Source organism: Oncorhynchus keta, chromosome 12 (genome assembly GCF_023373465.1).
Source record: "Oncorhynchus keta strain PuntledgeMale-10-30-2019 chromosome 12, Oket_V2, whole genome shotgun sequence".
NCBI lineage: Eukaryota > Metazoa > Chordata > Actinopteri > Salmoniformes > Salmonidae > Oncorhynchus > Oncorhynchus keta.
In genome coordinates, this window is record NC_068432.1 from 51,425,347 (window position 1) to 51,447,204 (window position 21,858).

Here is a 21,858-nt window from a genome sequence, read left to right on the forward strand (position 1 = left end):
AGGTTAATTCATTCGATTCAAAATGCATGCATCTCCCTGCGCCATTATTACTTCTGGATCTATGTTCGCAACGAGGGGATGGAATGGAACGAGCAGGACTGTCATGTCTACATGGGATACAGCTTTTGTCAAAAAAAAAATGGTTTCATTTTAGCTAACCCTAACCATTTTCCTAACTTTAACTTAATTATCCTAACCTGCCACGTTAATTATCCTATCTTTGGGGCAGGTAAAAACAACTTGTAGCGTAAATTATCCTGAACCTGCTACGAAAAGTCCATTTTGACAAAAGCTGTATCTCTTCTAGCCAAAACCGAGCAGGACCGGTGCATTGGGAGAATGAGAACCGCTCTGAGCCAAGAAACAGAGACATACCTTCAAAACAAGAACCCTTTCTGATGCTGCCTGTCGCTACCTCTTTCAGATTCTATCTGACTGTCTCTGGGTATAAAATTAAATATGACAGGCCAACCGACAGGTCGCTTCTCCTCCGCTGAATAGCAACACAGCTGTCCTTGTCGTTGCACAGACGGGAATGTCAACTCGGAAAGATGGTCCGCATAGCGAGCGTCCTGGGGTTGGTGATGCTCAGTATTGCTCTGCTCATACTCTCATTGATCAGCTACGTGTCAATAAAAAAAGATTTTCTATTCACGAACCCCAAATACGCAAGTTCAGGGGGTTCTCGGATGTATATGTTTCATACCGGATTTCGGTAAGTATTACAATAACATCTCGCAATAGAAATGTGTGCTATGTGCGTAGGCAATAGCCTGCTGAAGTGTGCGGTTTTACGTTCTTGTAGCATATACATACACGTAACGGTCGTTATTATCATGCAACATATCATGGTGTGTTTTTATTTCCAGAATAGCAGGGGGGGGGCTTCATATTAGAGGGGCTTGTGTCATAGGCTGCTAGCCTACAATCGGCTACACCACAAACCAAAAGGCCTATACTGTCACAGTATAAATATAACGACGCCTCTGTCGGTTCTCTCTCAGGTCATATCAATAATCAACGTCTCCATATTTCCCACGATTATTGAATTTACCGCATGTCACAGTTTTTTTTATTCAGCCTGATATCAAGGTCGAATCTCAGCCAAATTAATGAATACAACAACAAGCCAGCTCACCGGTCGGAAATACAGCCGAATTTAATCCTATCTGGTCATGAACAAGAAGCACAGCGCATGTTGTAATGATCGTACTGCTGTGAAGGCTTTGTCACAAGGCCCCTGGGGTGTTATGATGCTCAGCGAGAGAGGTCCTGAACGTCCAGCTGTGACGCAATAGCCTGGCTGGCTACTGGCTGCTGTGTTCTCTGGCTCGCTCAAGGGAGCTGTCCTTGGTTCTGATTTAAATGTGGCGGTAGATTCATTTCCACCCTGTAATCATTCCCCGCTTTGTTGAAACCAAGGTGTATCAGGCTGTATCATTGGATGCCCTCCCTTCCTCTCCACAGAAACTAAACATACATATATATACAGTTGAAGTCGACGTTGAAATACACTTAGGTTGGAATCATTAAAACTCGTTTTTAAACCACTCCAAAAATCACTTGTTAACAAGATATAGTTTTGGCAAGTCGATTAGGACATCTACTTTGTGCATGATACAAGTAATTTTTCCAACAATTGTTTACAGACAGATTATTTCACTTAAAATTCACTGTATCACAATTCCAGTGGGTCAGAAGTTTACATACACTAAGTTGAATGTGCCTTTAAACAGCTTGGAAAATTCCAGAAAATGATATCATGGCTTTAGAAGCTTCTGATAGGCTAATTGACATAATTTGAGTCAATTGGAGGTGTACCTGTGGATGTATTTCAAGGCCTACCTTCAAACTCAGTGCCTCTTTGCTTGACATTATGGGAAAATCAAAAGAAATCAGCCAAGACCTCAGAAAAAGTCTGGTTCATCCTTGGGAGCAATTTCCAAACGCCTGAAGGTACCACATGTATCTGTACAAACAATAGTATGCAAGTATAAACACCATGGGACCACGTAGCCGTCATACCGCTCAGGAAGAAGACGTGTTCTCTCTCCTAGAGATGAACGTACTTTGGTGCAAAATGTGCTAAATCAATCCCAGAACAACAGCAAAGGACCCTGTGAAGATGCTGGAGGAAACAGGTACAAAAGTATATATATATATCCACAGTAAAACGAGTCCTATATCGACATAACCAAGAATCCACTGGTCCCAGACCGTCCATAAAAAAAGCCAGACTACGGTTTGCAACTGCACATGGGGACAAAGATTGTACTTTTTTGGAGAAATGTCTGATGAAACACAAATAGAACTGTTTGGCCATAATGACCATCGTTATGTTTGGAGGAAAAAAGGGGGAGGCTTGCATGCCGAAGAACACCATCCCAACCGTGAAGCACGGGGGTGGCAGCATCGTGTTGTGGGGGTACTTTGCTGCAGGAGGGACTGGTCTACTTCACAAAATAGATGGCATCATGATGAAAGAAAATGATGTGGATATATTGAAGCAACATCTGAAGACATCAGTCAGGAAGTTAAAGCTTGGTCGCAAATGGGTCTTCCAAATGGACAATGACCCCAAGCATACTTCCAAAGTTGTGGCAAAACGGCTTAAGGACAACAATGTCAAGTATTGGAGTGGCCATCACAAAGCCCTGACCTCAATCCCATAGAACATTTGTGGGTAGAACTGAAAAAGCATGTGCGAGCAAGGAGGCCTACAAACCTGACTCAGTTACACCAGCTCTGTCAGGATGAATGGACCAAAATTCACCCAACTCATTGTGGAAGGCTACCCAAAACATTTGACCCAAGTTAAACAATTTAAAGGCAATGCTACCAAATACTAATTGAGTGTATGTAAACTTCTGACACACTGGGAATGTGATGAAAGAAATTAAAGCTGAAATAAATAATTCTCTACTATTTTTCTGACATTTCACATTCTTAAAATAAAGTGGTGATCCTAACTGACCTAAGACAGGGAATTTTTACAAGGATTAAATGTCAGGAATTGTGAAAAACTGAGTTTAAACGTATTTGGCTAAGGTGTATGTAAACTTCCAACTATATGCACTACTGTTCAAAAGTTTGGGGTCACTTAGAAATGTCCTTGTTTTTGAAAGAAAAGCACATATTTGTCCATTAAAATAGCATCAAATTGATCAGAAATACAGTGTAGACATTGTTAATGTTGTAAATTACTATTGTAGCTGGAAATGGCTGATTTTTTAAAATGGAATATCTACATAGGCATACAGAGGCCCATTATCAGCAACCATCACTCCTGTGTTCCAATGGCACATTGTGTTAGCTAATCCAAGTTTTTCATTTTAAAAGGCTAATTGATCATTAGAAAACCTGTTTGCAATTATGTTAGCACAGCTGAAAACTGTTGTCCTGATTAAAGAAGCAATAAAACTGACGAGTTGAGTACCTGGAGCATCAGCATTTATGGGTTCGATTACAGGCTCAAAATGGCTCGAAACAAAGACTTTCTTCTGAACCTCATCAGTCTATTCTTGTTCTGAGAAATGAAGGCTATTCCATGAGAGAAATTGCCAAGAAACTGAAGATCTCGTACAACGCTGTGTACTACTCCCTTCACAGAACAGCGCAAACTGGCCCTAGCCAGAATAGAAAGAGGAGTGGGAGGCCCCGGTGCACAACTGAGCAAGGGGACAAGTACATTAGAGTGTCTAGTTTGAGAAACAGACGCCTCACAAGTCCTCAACTGGTAGCGTCATTAAATAGTACCCGCAAAACACCAGTCTCAACGTAAACAGTGAAGAGGTGACTCCGGGATGCTGGCCTTCTAGGCAGAGTTCCTCTGTCCAGTGTCTGTGTTCTTTTGCCCATCTTAATCTTTTCTTCTTTTTTTTGCCAGTCTGAGATATGGCTTTTCTTTGCAACTCTTCCTAGATGGCCAGCATCCCGGAGTCACCTCTTCATTGTTGACGTTGAGACTGGTGTTTTGCGGGTACTATTGAATGAAGCCCAATAGGCCCTATATAGACAATAGGATACCATTTGGAAATCAATCATTTTTATTTAAAATTTTATTGAACCTTTATTTAACTTGGCATACTAACCATACTGTACATGTAAAACAATCTCTCACACATCAGTTCCATAACTGTCCATGTTTTATCCCCACAGCCACAGTCAAATCCCTTCACAAGTACAATGCCACCAGAATATCATCCAACCAATGTATCAATGTGTTTGCCTCTGTCCACAGGTCTCAGCTGGCCATGAAGTACCTGGACCCAGCCTTCACCCCTCTGACCAAGGCCCTAAACGAGATCATCCAGGAGAACGCCTCCAAATGGCGCTATAACAGGACGGCTTTCACAGAACATAGGTGAAGTAGTCTATAGGATACAGTTGGTTCCTATTCATTAAGCACTAACGTTGCAAAATGTTTTACATCAGAAACTAGTGTTGTTATTGGACACATTAAGGTAGTGACCTTCCTTTTTGGGGGGCCTAATGAACATGACCCACGCCAGGCTCATCGAAGCGGACTAACTTTAGACCAGGCTTGGTCTCTGGTGACAAACCTTAATATTAAAATGATAGAAGCAGATTTGGTTCTGGGTGCCGAGATTAGACCAGGCAATAAGCTATGGAGTATTAGGAGAGAATGTTGTTTAGGAGTAGTTTAGTAGGAATATTGTTTAGGAGTGTTTAGAAATAGTTTAAGAGGAATGTTGTTTAGGAGTAGTTTAGTAGGAATATTGTTTGTGTTTTTAGGAGTAGTTTAAGAGGAATGTTGTTTCGGTGTTTTTAAGAATGGTTTAGGAGGGAATGTTGTTTAGGAGTGTTTCGGAGGGAATGTTGTTTAGGAGGGAATGTTGTTTAGGAGGGAATGTTGAGTAGCTGTTTTTAGGAATGGTTTAGGAGGGGATGTTGTTTAGGAGTGTTTATGAGGGAATGTTTAGTAGCTGTTTTTAGGAATGGTTTAGGAGGGAATGTTGTTTTGGTGTGGTTTAGGAGGGAATTTTGTTTAGGTGTTTTTAGGAGTGGTATAGGAGGGAATGTTGTTCAGGAGTGTTTAGGGGGGAATGTTGTTCAGGAGTGTTTAGGAGTGGTTTTAGGAGGGAATGTTGTATAGGAGTGTTTAGGAGGGAATGTTGTTCAGGAGTGTTTAGGAGTGGTTTTAAGAGGGAATGTTGTTTTAGGAGTGGTTTTAAGAGGGAATGTTGTTTTAGGAGTGTTTATGAGTGGTTTTAAGAGGGAATGTTGTTTTAGGAGTGTTTAGGAGTGTTTAGGAGTGGTTTTAAGAGGGAATGTTGTTTTAGGAGTGGTTTTAAGAGGGAATGTTGTTTTAGGAGTGTTTATGAGTGGTTTTAAGAGGGAATGTTGTTTTAGGAGTGTTTAGGAGTGTTTAGGAGTGGTTTTAAGAGGGAATGTTGTTTTAGGAGTGTTTAGGAGTGGTTTTAAGAGGGGGTGTTGTTTAGGAGTGTTTAGGAGTGGTTTTAAGAGGGAATGTTGTTTTAGGAGTGTTTAGGAGTGGTTTTAGGAGGGAATGTTGCTAATGTATTATCTGCTGGTGTAAGAAGTGCTTTATAAATACATTTGATTGAATTTGATTGATATTACTGGATCGTAAGGAGAGTTAGCAAGTTCCATGCATACGGGATTCAGTAAGACCCTCCATAGGTCACCAGGCATTTATTTTGGGGGTTCCTAGTGTGCAAGGGGGGCGCTACCACTGGTGGAGGAGAAGGAAGACAACATGGACACTTCTTGAAGGTGCAATATGCAGAAATCGCTCTGCCTTTTCCTGGTTGCTCATATTCTAATAGTTTGCCTACTTTCAGTTTATTTGACAATAAGAGAATCATTGTACAATCTAAACCGCTGTGAAATATATTTTCCAGAACCAAAAAATTGTATTTTCAGCTGTTTAAAGCTGGCTTACAAAAACCTAAAGTACACAAAAACTAAACTTAAGAACGGGAAACGTAGAAATAGCGCACATAGAACAGATCTACCGCTTCTTAGACTTGCTTTCAATGACAATGACAGTTCTATGAATTTCTATGGGAATTTAGTGTGTCAATGAGGATCTGGTTTGCGCTTTGTGGGACTATAATTTTTTTTCAACAGGAAAATGACCCAAAACACACCTCCAGGCTGTGTAAGGGCTATTTCACAATCACCTGACCTCAGCAAAATTGAGAAGGTTTGGGATGAGTTGGACCGCAGAGTGAAGAAAAAGCAGCCAGCAAGTGCTCAGCATATGTGGGAACTCCTTCAAGACTGTTGGAAAAGCATTCCTCATGAAGCTGGTTGAGAGAATGCCAAGAGTGTGCAAAGATGTCATCAATGCAAAGGGTGGCTACTTTGAAGAATCTCAAATATAAAATATATTTTGATTTGTTTAACACTTTTTTGGTTACTCCATGATTCCATATGTGTTATTTCATAGTTTTGATGTATTCACTATTATTTCTACAATGTAGAAAATAGTAAAAAAATTAAGAAAAACCCTTGAATGAGTAAGGTGTATTTGAAACTTTTGACTGGTACTGTATTTATTTCCTGAACTTTCTTATATCTCCCATATGGGTCCTGATCAAGTTAAGTACACTACATAGGACATATGGTGCGATTTGGAATGTAGCCTAACATTTCTCCCACCTGTCTGATCTCTCCATATCTTCCAGAAAAGAGATCTCTCGGCACATCGATATCGCCCACAACTTCACCCTGACCCGGAGCAGCGTGCGCGTGGGTCAACTGATGCACTATGACTACTCCAGCCACAAGTACATCTTCTCTATCGGAGAGAACTTCAAGTCCCTGCTTCCCGAGGCCTCCCCCATCGTCAACAAGCACTACAATGTGTGCGCCGTGGTGGGGAACAGCGGCATTCTCACAGGGAGTCGTTGTGGTCCCGAGATCGAGAAGTTCGACTTCGTCTTCCGCTGCAACTTCGCTCCCACTGAGATCTTCCGCCGGGACGTGGGGCGGAGGACCAACCTCACAACCTTTAACCCCAGCATCCTGGAGAAGTACTACAACAACCTGCTGACCCTCCAGGACAGGAACAACTTCTTCCTGAGTCTGAAGAAGCTGGACGGGGCCATACTCTGGATCCCTGCCTTCTTCTTCCATACCTCGGCCACGGTGACCAGGACACTGGTCGACTTCTTTGTGGAGCACAGAGGACAGCTGAAGGTTCAGCTAGCCTGGCCTGGCAACATCATGCAGTACATAAACCGGTAAGACTGGACACACCAGAGTGATTGGTTGATTAATAAATTGATTGATTTGTTGGTTGGTTGATTGATTGATTTATGTTTATTGTCCTTCAAGAGGAAGCTCTTAACAGATCACAAGTTACATATTAACACAAGTAATATAGAATCACAACTTGGACACACCTAGCATAGCACTGGACACACCTAGCATAGCACTGGACACACCTAGCATAGCACTGGGCACACCTAGCATAGCACTGGGCACACCTAGCTTTATACATCCTGAAAAAATACACCATAGTACTGGTCTGCTAATGTGCCTGGCCCTTGTAGGTTAAACTGTAGAGGGAAAAAACATAACTGATCTAAATGTTTGCCCCGATCAAGCAGACTAGATGCAGTTATTCCTAAATGAATATGCATTCAAAATGCCAGGCTTTTGAGCGGTTATTCAAATGGGAGACTATTCACTGCAGTTTACAGCCAATTCATGGCTTTTAAATCAAATTGTATTTGTCACATGCACCGAATACAACAGGTGTAGTAGACCTTACAGTGAAATGCTGTTATTTATTTATTTAACCTTTATTTAACGAGACAAGTCAGTTAAGAAAAAAATTCTTATTGACCATATCTGCCAACCCCGGCCAAACCCGGGCGACGCTGGGCCAATTGTGGCCAAAATGGTACAATAGAAATTACATCATATGTGGATATGTTGGGGAGGTATACAAATTGGAGTGGGTCCAAGGATTCTGGGATAATGGTGTTGATTTGAGCCATGACCAGCCTTTCAAAGCACCTCATGGTTACAGCCGTGAGTGCTACGGTTCGGTAGTCATTTAGGCAGGCTACTTTGGTGTTCTTGGACACAGAGACTATGGTGGTCTGCTTGAAACATGTTGGTATTACAAACTGGGTCAGGGAGAGGTTGAAAATGTAATTGAAGACACTTGCCAGTTGGTCAGCGCATGCTCGGAGTACACGTCCTGGTAATCCGTCTGGCCCTGCGGCATTGTGAATCTTGACCTGTTTAAAGGTCTTACTCACATCGGCAATGGAGAGCGTGATCACACAGTCGTCCGGAACAGCTGATGCTCTCATGCATGCTTCAGTGTTACTTGCCTCGATGCGAGCATAGAAGTGATTTAGCTCGTCTGGTAGGCTCGTGTCAATGGGCAGCTCTCAGCTGTGCTTCCCTTTGTAGTCTGTAATAGTTCGCAAGCCCTGCCACATCCGACGAGCCTCAGAGCCGGTGTAGTACGATTCGATCTTAATCCTGTATTGATGCTGTGCCTGTTTGATGGTTCATCTCATCGGAGAGAATACAGGATTTCTTATAAGCGTCCGGGTTAGAGTCCCGCTCCTCGAAAGCGGCTGCTCTGCCCGTTAGCTCGGTGCGGATGTTACCCTGTATTCTTGGCTTGCATGTTTCGTCACAATATTGTTTTGAATGTTCGTTTTGAACTGATACCCAACTCAGCATTCTGCGCATCGTAATATATATAATATATATATTACGATGCGCAGAATGCTGAGTTGGGTATCAGTAATATATGCCATTTAGCAGACGCTTTTATCCAAAGCGACTTACAGTCATGTGTGCATACATTCTACGTATGGGTGGTCCCGGGAATCGAACCCACTACCCTGGCGTTACAAGCGCCATGCTCTACCAACTGAGCTACAGAAGGACCATTGAGCGTTGAAGGTTTCATCCAAAGTGCAGTGGCTTGGAAATCCAATGGCGTTCACACTGAGGCAAATAGTTGGTAGGAAACCCCCTTTGTCACCATTTTGATGTCACCAGATTATAACGTCAGCTAGCTAAGATTGCGGGGAGACAACTGGATTTTAGCTAGCTAACGTTAGCTTTGCTAACTATTTTTGATGAATTTTGCTAGCTAATGACAACATTGCCATATTTTTAAAATAAATTTGACGACATGATAATACTAGAAAAGTTGTTTTCTTACAAATTATTTGACTATTTTATCAATGTCATGAGGTCCTCCACTCCCTCTTCTCCCGGTCCCAGGATCCCTGCTCCTCCTGGCCACGCTGCTTGGTCCTTTGGTGGTGGGTAGTTCTGTCACAAACGTCGTCAGGGAAATGCCCGGACTAAGGTGCAGCGTGGTGAGCGTACATTTCAATTTATTTTGGATGTCGCCAACTAAAACAAGAAACAATAAAAACGAACGTGATGCTTACTAGGGCTATACAGGCCAATAATAAAGTCAACTACCCACAAAATGCAAAAGGAAAAAAGGCTGCCTAAGTATGATTCTCAATCAGAGACAACGATAGACAGCTGTCCCTGATTTAGAACCATACCCCCCCCAAAGCTGCGGACACCGGCCGCAAACCTGACACTATAGGGGAGGGTCCAGATGGGCATCTACCTCGCTGGAGGCTCCGGACTGGGGACCCTCGCTGGAGGCTCCGGACCGGGGACCGTCGCTGGAGGCTCCGGACTGGAGACCATCGTTGCAAGCTCCTGACCGGGGACCATCGCTGGAGGCTCCGGACCGCGGATCATCACTGGAGGCTTCGTGCCATGGATCATCACTGGAGGCTTCGTGCCATGGATCATCACTGGAGGCTTCGTGCCATGGATCATCACTGGAGGCTTCGTGCCATGGATCATCCCTGGAGGCTTCGGGCCATGGATCCTCACTGCAGGCTTCGTGCCATGGATCATCACTGGAGGCTTCGTGCCATGGATCATCGGGCCATAGATCATCACTGGAGGCTTCGTGCCATGGATCCTCACTGCAGGCTTCGTGCCATGGATCATCCCTGGAGGCATAGATCATCACTGGAGGCGTGCCATGGATCCTCACTGCAGGCTTCGTGCCATGGATCATCACTGGAGGCTTCGTGCCATGGATCATCCCTGGAGGCCCGTGCCATGGATCATCACTGGAGGCTTCGTGCCATGGATCCTCACTGGAGGCTCCGTGCCATGGATCATCACTGGAGGCTTCGTGCCATGGATCATCACTGGAGGCTTCGTGCCATGGATCATCCCTGGAGGCTTCGGGCCATGGATCATCACTGGAGTGAGGAGACGTATAGGCAGCCTGGTGTGTGGAGCTGCCACAGGGCTTACCAGGCTGGGGAGACACCCTGGAGGCCTGGTTCTGGGAGCAGGCACAGGACTCACCAGGCTGGGGAGACATACTGTAGGCTTGGTTCTTGGAGCAGGCACCGGATACACTGGGCCGTGGAGGTGCACTGGAGGTCTCGAGCGTAGAGCCGGAGGACGCACTGGACTGTGCAGACGCACCGGAGACAGTGCGCAGAGCCGGCGCAGGATATCATGGGCCGAAGAGATGCACTGTAGGCCAGGCGCGCTGAGCCATCCTGGCTGGATGCCTCTCGTCCTGGTTGGATGCCCACTCTAGCCCATACAATGCGGGGAGCTGGAATGTAGCGCACCGGGCACTGGAGACACCGTGCGCTCCACGGTAAGCACGAGGAGTTGGCTCAGGTCTGAACCATGACTCTGCCACACTCCCCGTGTGTCCCCTCCAAAAAATTGTTTGGAGCTGTCTCTCGTGCTTTCCTCGTTGCCGTGACTCCTGGTATCGCCGCTGTTCCGCCTGTTTCCGCCTGTTTCCATGGCAGGCTCTTGTCCCCTGCCATAACCTCCTCCCATGTCCATGAGGTCCTCCACTCCCTCTTCTCCCGGTCCCAGGATCCCTGCTCCTCCTGGCCACGCTGCTTGGTCCTTTGGTGGTGGGTAGTTCCGTCACGAACATCGTCAGGGAAATGACCGGACCAAGGTGCAGCGTGTTGAACGTACATTACTTTTTATTTTGGATGTCGCCAACAAAAACAAGAAACAACTAAAACGACCGTGAAGTTTGCTAGGGTTCTATAGGGGAAAGGGGACATATACACTACCAGTCAAAAGTTTTAGGACACCTACTCATTCAAAGGTTTCTCTTAATTTTTTACTATTTTCTACATTGTATAATAATAGTGAAGACATCAACACTCTGAAATAACACACATGGAATCATGTAGTAACCAAAAAAAGTGTTAAACAAATCAAAATATATTTTATATTTGAGATCCTTCAATTAGCCACCCTTTTCCTTGATGACAGCTTTGCACACTCTTGGCATTCTCTCAACCAGCTTCATGACGTAGTCACCTGGAAGGTGTTTCAATTAACAGGTGAGCCTTGTTCAAAAGTTATTTCCTTCTTAAAGTGTTTGAGCCAATCAGTCGTGTTGTGACAAGGTAGGAGTGAATAAATAGAAAACCTTGAATGAGTAGGTGTTCTAAAACTTTTGACCGGTAAGTGTATGTATATGAACTATAGTAATGCCACAATACCACGGGATCTGTACATAGCCCAGTAGAATGGCATTACATACACACAGCAGGGATACGTATAACCGTCTCGCCATAGAGAGAGAACGAATCATTCGGAAGGCACGATTTATTGCCCTCTCTCTCTCTGGCCTAATGTAGATCTTATCTGATCTGTGTCCGGTGCCTCAGAGTCATAAATCTCACTGAGGACAGTCTAAAACTTCTAGAAGCCATCTTGCCATGGCTTAACAGTAGCATGAATAAGTGTTAAAGTGCGCATATAGGCTATACGAATGAACCATCTCTAAACAATCAGGCATCCAATGCAATATAAACAACATGCTAATAGGGTGTCTGTCCCACCTGCTCCACCCCCCGGTGCTCGAGGATGCCAGGATGCCAGGATGCCAGGATGCCAGGATGCCAGGATGCCAGGACGCCAGGATGCCAGGATGCCAGGATGCCAGGCTGCCAGGCTGCCAGGATGCCAGGATGCCAGGATGCCAGGATGCCAGGCTGCCAGGATGCCAGGATGCCAGGATGCCAGGATGCCAGGCTGCCAGGATGCCAGGATGCCAGGATGCCAGGATGCCAGGATGCCAGGCTGCCAGGCTGCCAGGATGCCAGGATGCCAGGATGCCAGGATGCCAGGCTGCCAGGATGCCAGGATGCCAGGATGCCAGGATGCCAGGATGCCAGGATGCCAGGACGCCAGGATGCCAGGATGCCAGGATGCCAGGATGCCAGGATGCCAGGATGCCAGGATGCCAGGCTGCCCTGAATTACGGACTCCTGCCACCATCATTTGCGTACACCTGCCTTCCCTCGTCACGCGCTTCAGCGATATTGGGCTCACCTGGACTCACTCAGTCACCTGTTTGTTACCTCTCCTGTATTAGTCAGTTCCCAGCTCTGTTCCCTGCTGCTGCATTGACTGTCATGTGTCCGTGTTTCCCGTGTGCTGACGCTGTTCCTGTCTTATTCTATGTCTGTTCCCGAAACAAATGTCTGACTCCCCGTACCTGCTTCTCCTGTCCGGCGTCGGTCTTTAGAGTGTCTGAAATATACAAGCTGCAGCAGTGCTATACAACTACAGAGGTAATTAGGACCTAAAGACAATTGCTTGCAGTCAATCATCATCTTAACGTAGGTAACAAACCTCCCGACAATAAATCCCATAACTCACTTCTTGGATGCATCGACAATCTTCCTAAAATAAACAGTCAACTTGGTCGTGAACCAGAACTTGCTAATGAGACTGTGGGGAAAGTCATGTGCACAGGCATGGCCTTTTTTCACAGTCTGGCTGTGTTAGAGGGGCAACTGATAGCCAGTGTCACAATGCACAATGTTGAGGGAACAATGTCGTGGCAGAGGATCCACTAACTCAGCTGTTGCAGGGCCGCTGGGGCCCTTTCTTGGGCGCTGAGTACGATGCCGGAGGCTGGCCACAGCTGAAAGAGGAATGTGGCACGCCTGCAACAACTGTCTTTGGTAGCTCACTGAGGTTGGTGACTCTTTCACCACTGCTGAACGCGATGGCTCCCATAGTGGAACAGACTGGGACCCCTGGGTGAGGCTCGTCGGGAATCTGGAGGCAAGGACCGGCTAAGCACCAGAGACGAGGTCAGGGGGTTCCCCACGTGCAGTGGCCAGAGGGTCCTCGGGTCAGGGAACGGTCGGTCCTCAGGTCAGGGAAAGGTCGGTCCTCAGGTCAGGGAACGGTCGGTCCTCAGGTCAGGGAACGGTGGGTCCTCAGGTCAGGGAACGGTCGGTCCTCAGGTCAGGGAACGGTCGGTCCTCAGGTCAGGGAACGGTCGGTCCTCAGGTCAGGGAACGGTCGGTCCTCAGGTCAGGGAACGGTCGGTCCTCAGGTCAGGGAACGGTCGGTCCTCAGGTCAGGGAACGGTCGGTCCCCAGGTCAGGGAACGGTGGGTCCCCAGGTCAGGGAACGGTTGGTCCCCAGGTCAGGGAACGGTGGGTCCCCAGGTCAGGGAACGGTGGCTCCCCAGGTCAGGAAACTGTGGGTCCCCAGGTCAGGAAACTGTGGGTCCCCAGGTCAGGGGGCTGAGGGCCTAGCAGGGCAGGAAACCTAGGACCTGACAGGGCTTGGAACCTACTGCTAAGACAGAGGACTGCAAGCCAGGTATGGTCATTGTGGCCGCAAGCTGACAGGACGGGGCTTATCCCACCAGGCCGTGGCGGTCTGAACCAGTATTCCCTATATAGTGCACTACCTTGTGACCACAGCCCTCTTAGCCCTGGTGACCACAACCCTATGGGCCCTGGTGAACACAGCCCTATGGGCCCTGGTGAACACAGCCCTCTTGGCCCTGGTGAACACAGCCCTATGGGCCCTGGTGAACACAGCCCTCTTGGCCCTGGTGAACACAGCCCTCTTGGCCCTGGTGAACACAGCCCTCTTGGCCCTGGTGAACACAGCCCTATGGTGCCTGGTGTCCACAGCTCTCTGGGCTCTTGTCAAAAGTAGTGTGCTAGAAAGTGAACAGAGTGCTATTTGGGACACAGTCTGGTTGTACTATCATCTCCCTCAACCCCATTAAAGTAACCTGCTCGCACTGAATATCTTCATTTAACAAGCTCCGTCTGCATTAAACACCAGTGTCCATTCATGAGGGGATCATTTCATTTTGGGATAATGCATCAATGGTTTAAATTGGTTTACAACTTAGTAAAGGAGCATGTACAGCACTCACACATACACATAATGACACACACACACACACACATAAACGCTCGCACACACATAAACGCTTGCACACACTCCAATCCATTCTAACAGTAACCAGTATCCATTCTAACAGTATCCCATTCTAACAGTACCCATTCTAACAGTATCCATTCTAACAGTATCCATTCTAACAGTATCCATTCTAACAGTATCCATTCTAACAGTACCCATTCTAACAGTACCCATTCTAACAGTACCCATTCTAACAGTACCCATTCTAACAGTACCCATTCTAACAGTATCCATTCTAACAGTACCCATTCTAACAGTACCCATTCTAACCCTGTCTGTTCTATTGGTCTGTGCTGCAGATACTGGAAGACCAAGCAGCTGTCACCGAAGCGTCTGAGCACAGGGATCCTCATGTACACTCTGGCCTCGTCCATGTGTGAGGAGATCCACCTGTACGGCTTCTGGCCCTTTGGCTGGGACCCAAACACGGGCAAGGAGCTGCCCTATCACTATTACGACAAGAAGGGTACCAAGTTCACCACCAAGTGGCAGGAGTCCCACCAGCTGCCAGCAGAGTTCAAACTGCTCTATAGGATGCACACAGAGGGACTTATCAAACTGACGCTCTCACATTGTGCCTAGACCTGACTGGACTGGACCGAACCAGACTGGACCGGACTGACCTGACTGGACTGGACCGAACCAGACTGGACGGGACCGACCTGACTGGACTGGACCGAACCAGACTGGACGGGACCGACCTGACTGGACTGGACCGAACCAGACTGGACCGGACCGACCTGACTGGACTGAACCGAACCAGACTGGACGGGACCGACCTGACTGGACTGGACCGAACCAGACTGGACCGGACCGACCTGACTGGACTGGACCGAACCAGACTGGACGGGACCGACCTGACTGGACTGGACCGAACCAGACTGGACGGGACCGACCTGACTGGACTGGACCGAACCAGACTGGACGGGACCGACCTGACTGGACTGGACCGAACCAGACTGGACCGGACCGACCTGACTGGACTGGACCGACCTGACTGGACTGGACCGAACCAGACTGGACCGGACCGAACCAGACTGGACGGGACCGACCTGACTGGACTGGACCGAACCAGACTGGACGGGACCGACCTGACTGGACTGGACCGAACCAGACTGGACGGGACCGACCTGACTGGACTGGACCGAACCAGACTGGACCGGACCGACCTGACTGGACTGGACCGAACCAGACTGGACTGGACCGAACCAGACTGGACGGGTACATGGACTAGATCAGACTAAAAGGCTAAATCTGGCACATTATGTCATTTTCTGATTGTAAACTGTTTTTCTGGTTAAGAAGGTGTTAAATAACCCGATTACAACGATGACGACATCAAGAAATCAGGAGAAAGATGTTATATTTTGGTTGTGATCTGGTTAAATAACCAGAAGCAGATCACAACTACATATAAAGACGTATTTTTCTGGTTGTAAAAAGACATAAGCATAACGTCATTCATTATCCAATCAGCATATAGCACAACCTGACCATGACATCATGAAACATTTGCAACCAGTTTTTCCCACTGAGATGGCCAGTGAGATTCATACTGACTGCCCAAGATGGATTCCCAGGCTGCCCATGTTGTTGCCTGCTAGTGCTACGCTTTGTGACAGCTAAACTGCAACGACTATACTACAGCGGCTAAACTACAGTGGCTAAACTACAACGGCTATGCTACAGTGGCTAAACTACAGCGGCTAAACTACAGTGGCTATACTGCAGAGGCTATACTGCAGAGGCTATACTGCAGAGGCTATACTACAGCGGCTATACTGCAGAGGCTATACTACAGCGGCTATACTGCAGAGGCTATACTACAGTGGCTATACTGCAGAGGCTATACTACAGTGGCTATACTGCAGAGGCTATACTACAGAGGCTATACTGCAGAGGCTATACTACAGCGGCTATACTACAACCTGTTATACTGCAGCGACTAAACTACAGCGGCTAAACTACAGCGGCTATACTACAGCGGCTATACTACAGCGGCTATCCTACAGCGGTCCAAGCTACAGCGGCTATACTACAGTGGCTAAACTACAGCGGCTATACTACAGCGGCTATGCTACAGCGGCTAAACTACAGCGACTAAACTACAGCGGCTATACTACAACCTGTTATACTGCAGCGACTAAACTACAGCGGCTAAACTACAGCGACTAAACTACAGCTGCTATACTACAGTGGCTAAACTACAGCGACTAAACTACAGCGGCTAAACTACAGCGACTATACTACAGTGGCTAAACTACAGTGGCTAAACTACAGCGACTATACTACAGTGGCTAAACTACAGTGGCTAAACTACAGCGGCTAAACTACAGCGGCTAAACTACAGCGACTATACTACAGCGGCTAAACTACAGCGACTAAACTACAGCGGCTAAACTACAGCGGCTAAACTACAGCGACTATACTACAACCTGTTATACTACAGCGGCTAAACTACAGTGGCTAAACTACAGCGGCTATGCTACAGTGGCTAAACTACAGCGGCTATACTACAGCGGCTATGCTACAGCGGCTAAACTACAGCGGCTAAACTACAGCGACTATACTACAACCTGTTATACTACAGCGACTATACTACAGTGGCTAAACTACAGCGGCTAAACTACAGCGGCTAAACTACAGCGACTAAACTACAGCGACTATACTACAGCGACTAAACTACAGCGGCTAAACTACAGCGACTATACTACAGCGGCTATACTGCAGAGGCTATACTACAGTGGCTATACTGCAGAGGCTATACTACAGTGGCTATACTGCAGAGGCTATACTACAGAGGCTATACTGCAGCGACTAAACTACAGCGGCTAAACTACAGCGACTATACTACAGTGGCTATACTACAGCGGCTATACTACAGCGGCTATACTACAGCGGCTATACTGCAGCGACTAAACTACAGCGGCTAAACTACAGCGGCTAAACTACAGCGGCTAAACTACAGCGACTAAACTACAGCGACTATACTACAGCGACTATACTACAGCGACTATACTACAGCGGCTAAACTACAGCGACTATACTACAGCGACTATACTACAGCGACTATACTACAGCGGCTATACTACAGCGGCTATACTACAGCGGCTAAACTACAGCGACTATACTACAGCGGCTAAACTACAGCGGCTATACTACAGCGACTAAACTACAGCGGCTAAACTACAGCGACTATACTACAGCGACTATACTACAGCGGCTAAACTACAGCGACTATACTACAGCGGCTAAACTACAGCGGCTAAACTACAGCGGCTATACTACAGCGGCTAAACTACAGCGGCTATACTACAGCGACTAAACTACAGCGGCTAAACTACAGCGGCTATACTACAGCGGCTAAACTACAGCGGCTATACTACAGCGACTATACTACAGCGGCTAAACTACAGCGACTATACTACAGCGACTATACTACAGCGGCTAAACTACAGCGACTATACTACAGCGGCTATACTACAGCGACTATACTACAGCGACTATACTACAGAGGCTATACTACAGCGGCTATACTACAGCGACTAAACTACAGCGACTATACTACAACCTGTTATACTGCAGAGGCTATACTGCAGAGGCTATACTGCAGAGGCTATACTGCAGAGGCTATACTGCAGAGGCTATACTGCAGCGGCTATACTTCAGCGGCTAAACTACAGCTGCTATACTACAGCGGTCCAAGCTACAGCGGCTATGCTACAGTGGCTAAACTACAGCGGCTATACTGCAGCGGCTATACTACAGCGGCTATCCTACAGCGGTCCAAGCTACAGTGGCTATGCTACAGTGGCTAAACTACAGCGGCTATACTACAGCGGCTATGCTACAGCGGCTAAACTACAGCGGCTAAACTACAGCGACTATACTACAACCTGTTATACTACAGCGGCTAAACTACAGTGGCTAAACTACAGCGGCTAAACTACAGCGGCTAAACTACAGCGACTAAACTACAGCGACTATACTACAGCGACTATACTACAGCGACTGTACTACAGCGGCTAAACTACAGCGGCTATACTACAGCGACTATACTACAGCGACTATACTACAGCGGCTATACTACAGCGGCTATACTACAGCGGCTATACTACAGCGGCTATACTGCAGCGACTAAACTACAGCGGCTAAACTACAGCGGCTAAACTACAGCGGCTAAACTACAGCGACTATACTACAGCGGCTATACTACAGCGGCTATACTACAGCGGCTATACTACAGCGGCTATACTGCAGCGACTAAACTACAGCGGCTAAACTACAGCGGCTAAACTACAGCGGCTAAACTACAGCGACTAAACTACAGCGACTATACTACAGCGACTATACTACAGCGGCTATACTACAGCGGCTAAACTACAGCGGCTATACTACAGTGACTATACTACAGCGACTATACTACAGCGACTATACTACAGCGGCTATACTACAGCGGCTATACTACAGCGACTATACTACAGCGGCTATACTACAGCGACTAAACTACAGCGACTAAACTACAGCGGCTAAACTACAGCGACTATACTACAGCGGCTATACTACAGCGGCTAAACTACAGCGGCTATACTACAGCGACTAAACTACAGCGGCTAAACTACAGCGGCTATACTACAGCGACTAAACTACAGCGGCTATACTACAGCGACTAAACTACAGCGGATAAACTACAGCGGCTATACTACAGCGACTAAACTACAGCGGCTATACTACAGCGACTATACTACAGCGGCTAAACTACAGCGGCTATACTACAGCGACTATACTACAGCGGCTAAACTACAGCGACTATACTACAGCGGCTATACTACAGCGACTATACTACAGCGACTATACTACAGAGGCTATACTACAGCGGCTATACTACAGCGACTAAACTACAGCGACTATACTACAACCTGTTATACTGCAGCGACTATACTACAGCGACTATACTACAGCGGCTATACTACAGCGACTATACTACAGCGGCTATACTACAGCGACTATACTACAGAGGCTATACTACAGCGGCTATACTACAGCGACTAAACTACAGCGACTATACTACAACCTGTTATACTGCAGCGACTATACTACAGCGACTATACTACAGCGGCTATACTACAGCGACTATACTGCAGCGACTATACTACAGCGACTATACTACAGCGGCTATACTACAGCGACTATACTACAGCGGCTATACTACAGCGACTATACTACAGCGGCTATACTACAGCGACTAAACTACAGTGACTATACTACAGCGGCGAAACTACAGCGACTATACTACAGCGGCTATACTACAGCGGCTAAACTACAGCGGCTATACTACAGTGACTATACTACAGCGACTATACTACAGCGACTATACTACAGCGGCTATACTACAGCGGCTATACTACAGCGACTATACTACAGCGGCTATACTACAGCGACTAAACTACAGTGACTATACTACAGCGGCTAAACTACAGCGACTATACTACAGCGGCTATACTACAGCGACTATACTACAGCGGCTATACTACAGCGGCTATACTACAGCGACTATACTACAGCGGCTAAACTACAGCGACTATACTACAGCGGCTAAACTACAGCGACTATACTACAGTGGCTATACTACAGCGGCTATACTACAGCGGCTATACTACAGTGACTATACTACAGCGACTATACTACAGCGACTATACTACAGCGACTATACTACAGCGACTATACTACAGCGACTATACTACAGCGACTATACTACAGCGACTATACTACAGCGACTATACTACAGCGGCTATACTACAGCGGCTATACTACAGCGGCTATACTACAGCGGCTATACTACAGCGACTAAACTACAGCGACTATACTACAACCTGTTATACTACAGCGACTATACTACAGCGACTATACTACAGCTACTATACTACAGAGGCTATACTACAGTGGCTATACTGCAGAGGCTATACTACAGCGGCTATACTACAACCTGTTATACTGCAGCGACTAAACTACAGCGGCTAAACTACAGCGGCTATACTACAGCGGCTATACTACAGCGGCTATCCTACAGCGGTCCAAGCTACAGCGGCTATACTACAACCTGTTATACTGCAGCGGCTATACTTCAGCGGCTAAACTACAGCTGCTATACTACAGCGGTCCAAGCTACAGCGGCTATGCTACAGTGGCTAAACTACAGCGGCTATACTACAGCGGCTATACTACAGCGGCTATCCTACAGCGGTCCAAGCTACAGCGGCTATACTACAACCTGTTATACTGCAGCGACTAAACTACAGCGGCTAAACTACAGCGACTAAACTACAGCTGCTATACTACAGTGGCTAAACTACAGCGACTAAACTACAGCGACTATACTACAGCGACTGTACTACAGCGGCTAAACTACAGCGGCTATACTACAGCGACTATACTACAGCGACTATACTACAGCGGCTATACTACAGCGGCTATACTACAGCGGCTATACTGCAGCGACTAAACTACAGCGGCTAAACTACAGCGGCTAAACTACAGCGGCTAAACTACAGCGACTAAACTACAGCGACTATACTACAGCGACTATACTACAGCGACTAAACTACAGCGGCTAAACTACAGCGGCTATACTACAGCGACTATACTACAGCGACTATACTACAGCGGCTATACTACAGCGGCTATACTACAGCGGCTAAACTACAGCGGCTATACTACAGCGACTATACTACAGCGGCTAAACTACAGCGGCTATACTACAGCGACTAAACTACAGCGGCTAAACTACAGCGACTATACTACAGCGACTATACTACAGCGGCTAAACTACAGCGGCTATACTACAGCGACTAAACTACAGCGGCTAAACTACAGCGGCTATACTACAGCGACTAAACTACAGCGGCTATACTACAGCGACTAAACTACAGCGGCTAAACTACAGCGGCTATACTCACAGCGACTAAACTACAGCGGCTATACTACAGCGACTATACTACAGCGGCTAAACTACAGCGGCTATACTACGGACTAAACGACTATACTACAGCGGCTAAACTACAGCGACTATACTACAGCGGCTATACTACATCGACTATACTACAGCGACTATACTACAGAGGCTATACTACAGCGGCTATACTACAGCGACTAAACTACAGCGACTATACTACAACCTGTTATACTGCAGCGACTATACTACAGCGACTATACTACAGCGGCTATACTACAGCGACTATACTACAGCGGCTATACTACAGCGACTATACTACAGAGGCTATACTACAGCGGCTATACTACAGCGACTAAACTACAGCGACTATACTACAACCTGTTATACTGCAGCGACTATACTACAGCGACTATACTACAGCGGCTATACTACAGCGACTATACTGCAGCGACTATACTACAGCGACTATACTACAGCGGCTATACTACAGCGACTATACTACAGCGGCTAAACTACAGCGGCTATACTACAGCGGCTATACTACAGCGCGACTAAACTACACTAAACTACAGCGACTATACTACAGCGGCTAAACTACAGCGGCT

At 46.8% G+C, this 21,858-nt stretch overlaps 1 protein-coding gene across 1 annotated transcript; it reads left to right on the forward strand.

The window, feature by feature from the left end:
- The first annotated feature begins 339 nt into the window (after positions 1 to 339).
- Positions 340 to 15,577, forward strand: LOC118378609 (sia-alpha-2,3-Gal-beta-1,4-GlcNAc-R:alpha 2,8-sialyltransferase). Its single transcript, XM_035765594.2, has 4 exons — positions 340 to 715; positions 4,241 to 4,363; positions 6,675 to 7,232; positions 14,601 to 15,577. The coding sequence occupies exons 1-4, from the start codon at positions 552 to 554 to the stop codon at positions 14,881 to 14,883; spliced, it is 1,128 nt and encodes a 375-aa protein (XP_035621487.1). The 5' UTR covers positions 340 to 551; the 3' UTR covers positions 14,884 to 15,577.
- Positions 15,578 to 21,858: the final 6,281 nt, after the last annotated feature.

What these genes read in the sequence shown, in the direction of transcription:
- LOC118378609 (XM_035765594.2), top strand. Translation starts at nt 552, where the DNA reads ATGGTCCGCATAGCGAGCGTCCTGGGGTTGGTGATGCTCAGTATTGCT. An exon ending in ATGTTTCATACCGGATTTCG is followed by an intron (nt 716 to 4,240) that starts GTAAGTATTACA and finishes CTCTGTCCACAG; the next exon opens with GTCTCAGCTGGCCATGAAGT. An exon ending in ATCATGCAGTACATAAACCG is followed by an intron (nt 7,233 to 14,600) that starts GTAAGACTGGAC and finishes TCTGTGCTGCAG; the next exon opens with ATACTGGAAGACCAAGCAGC.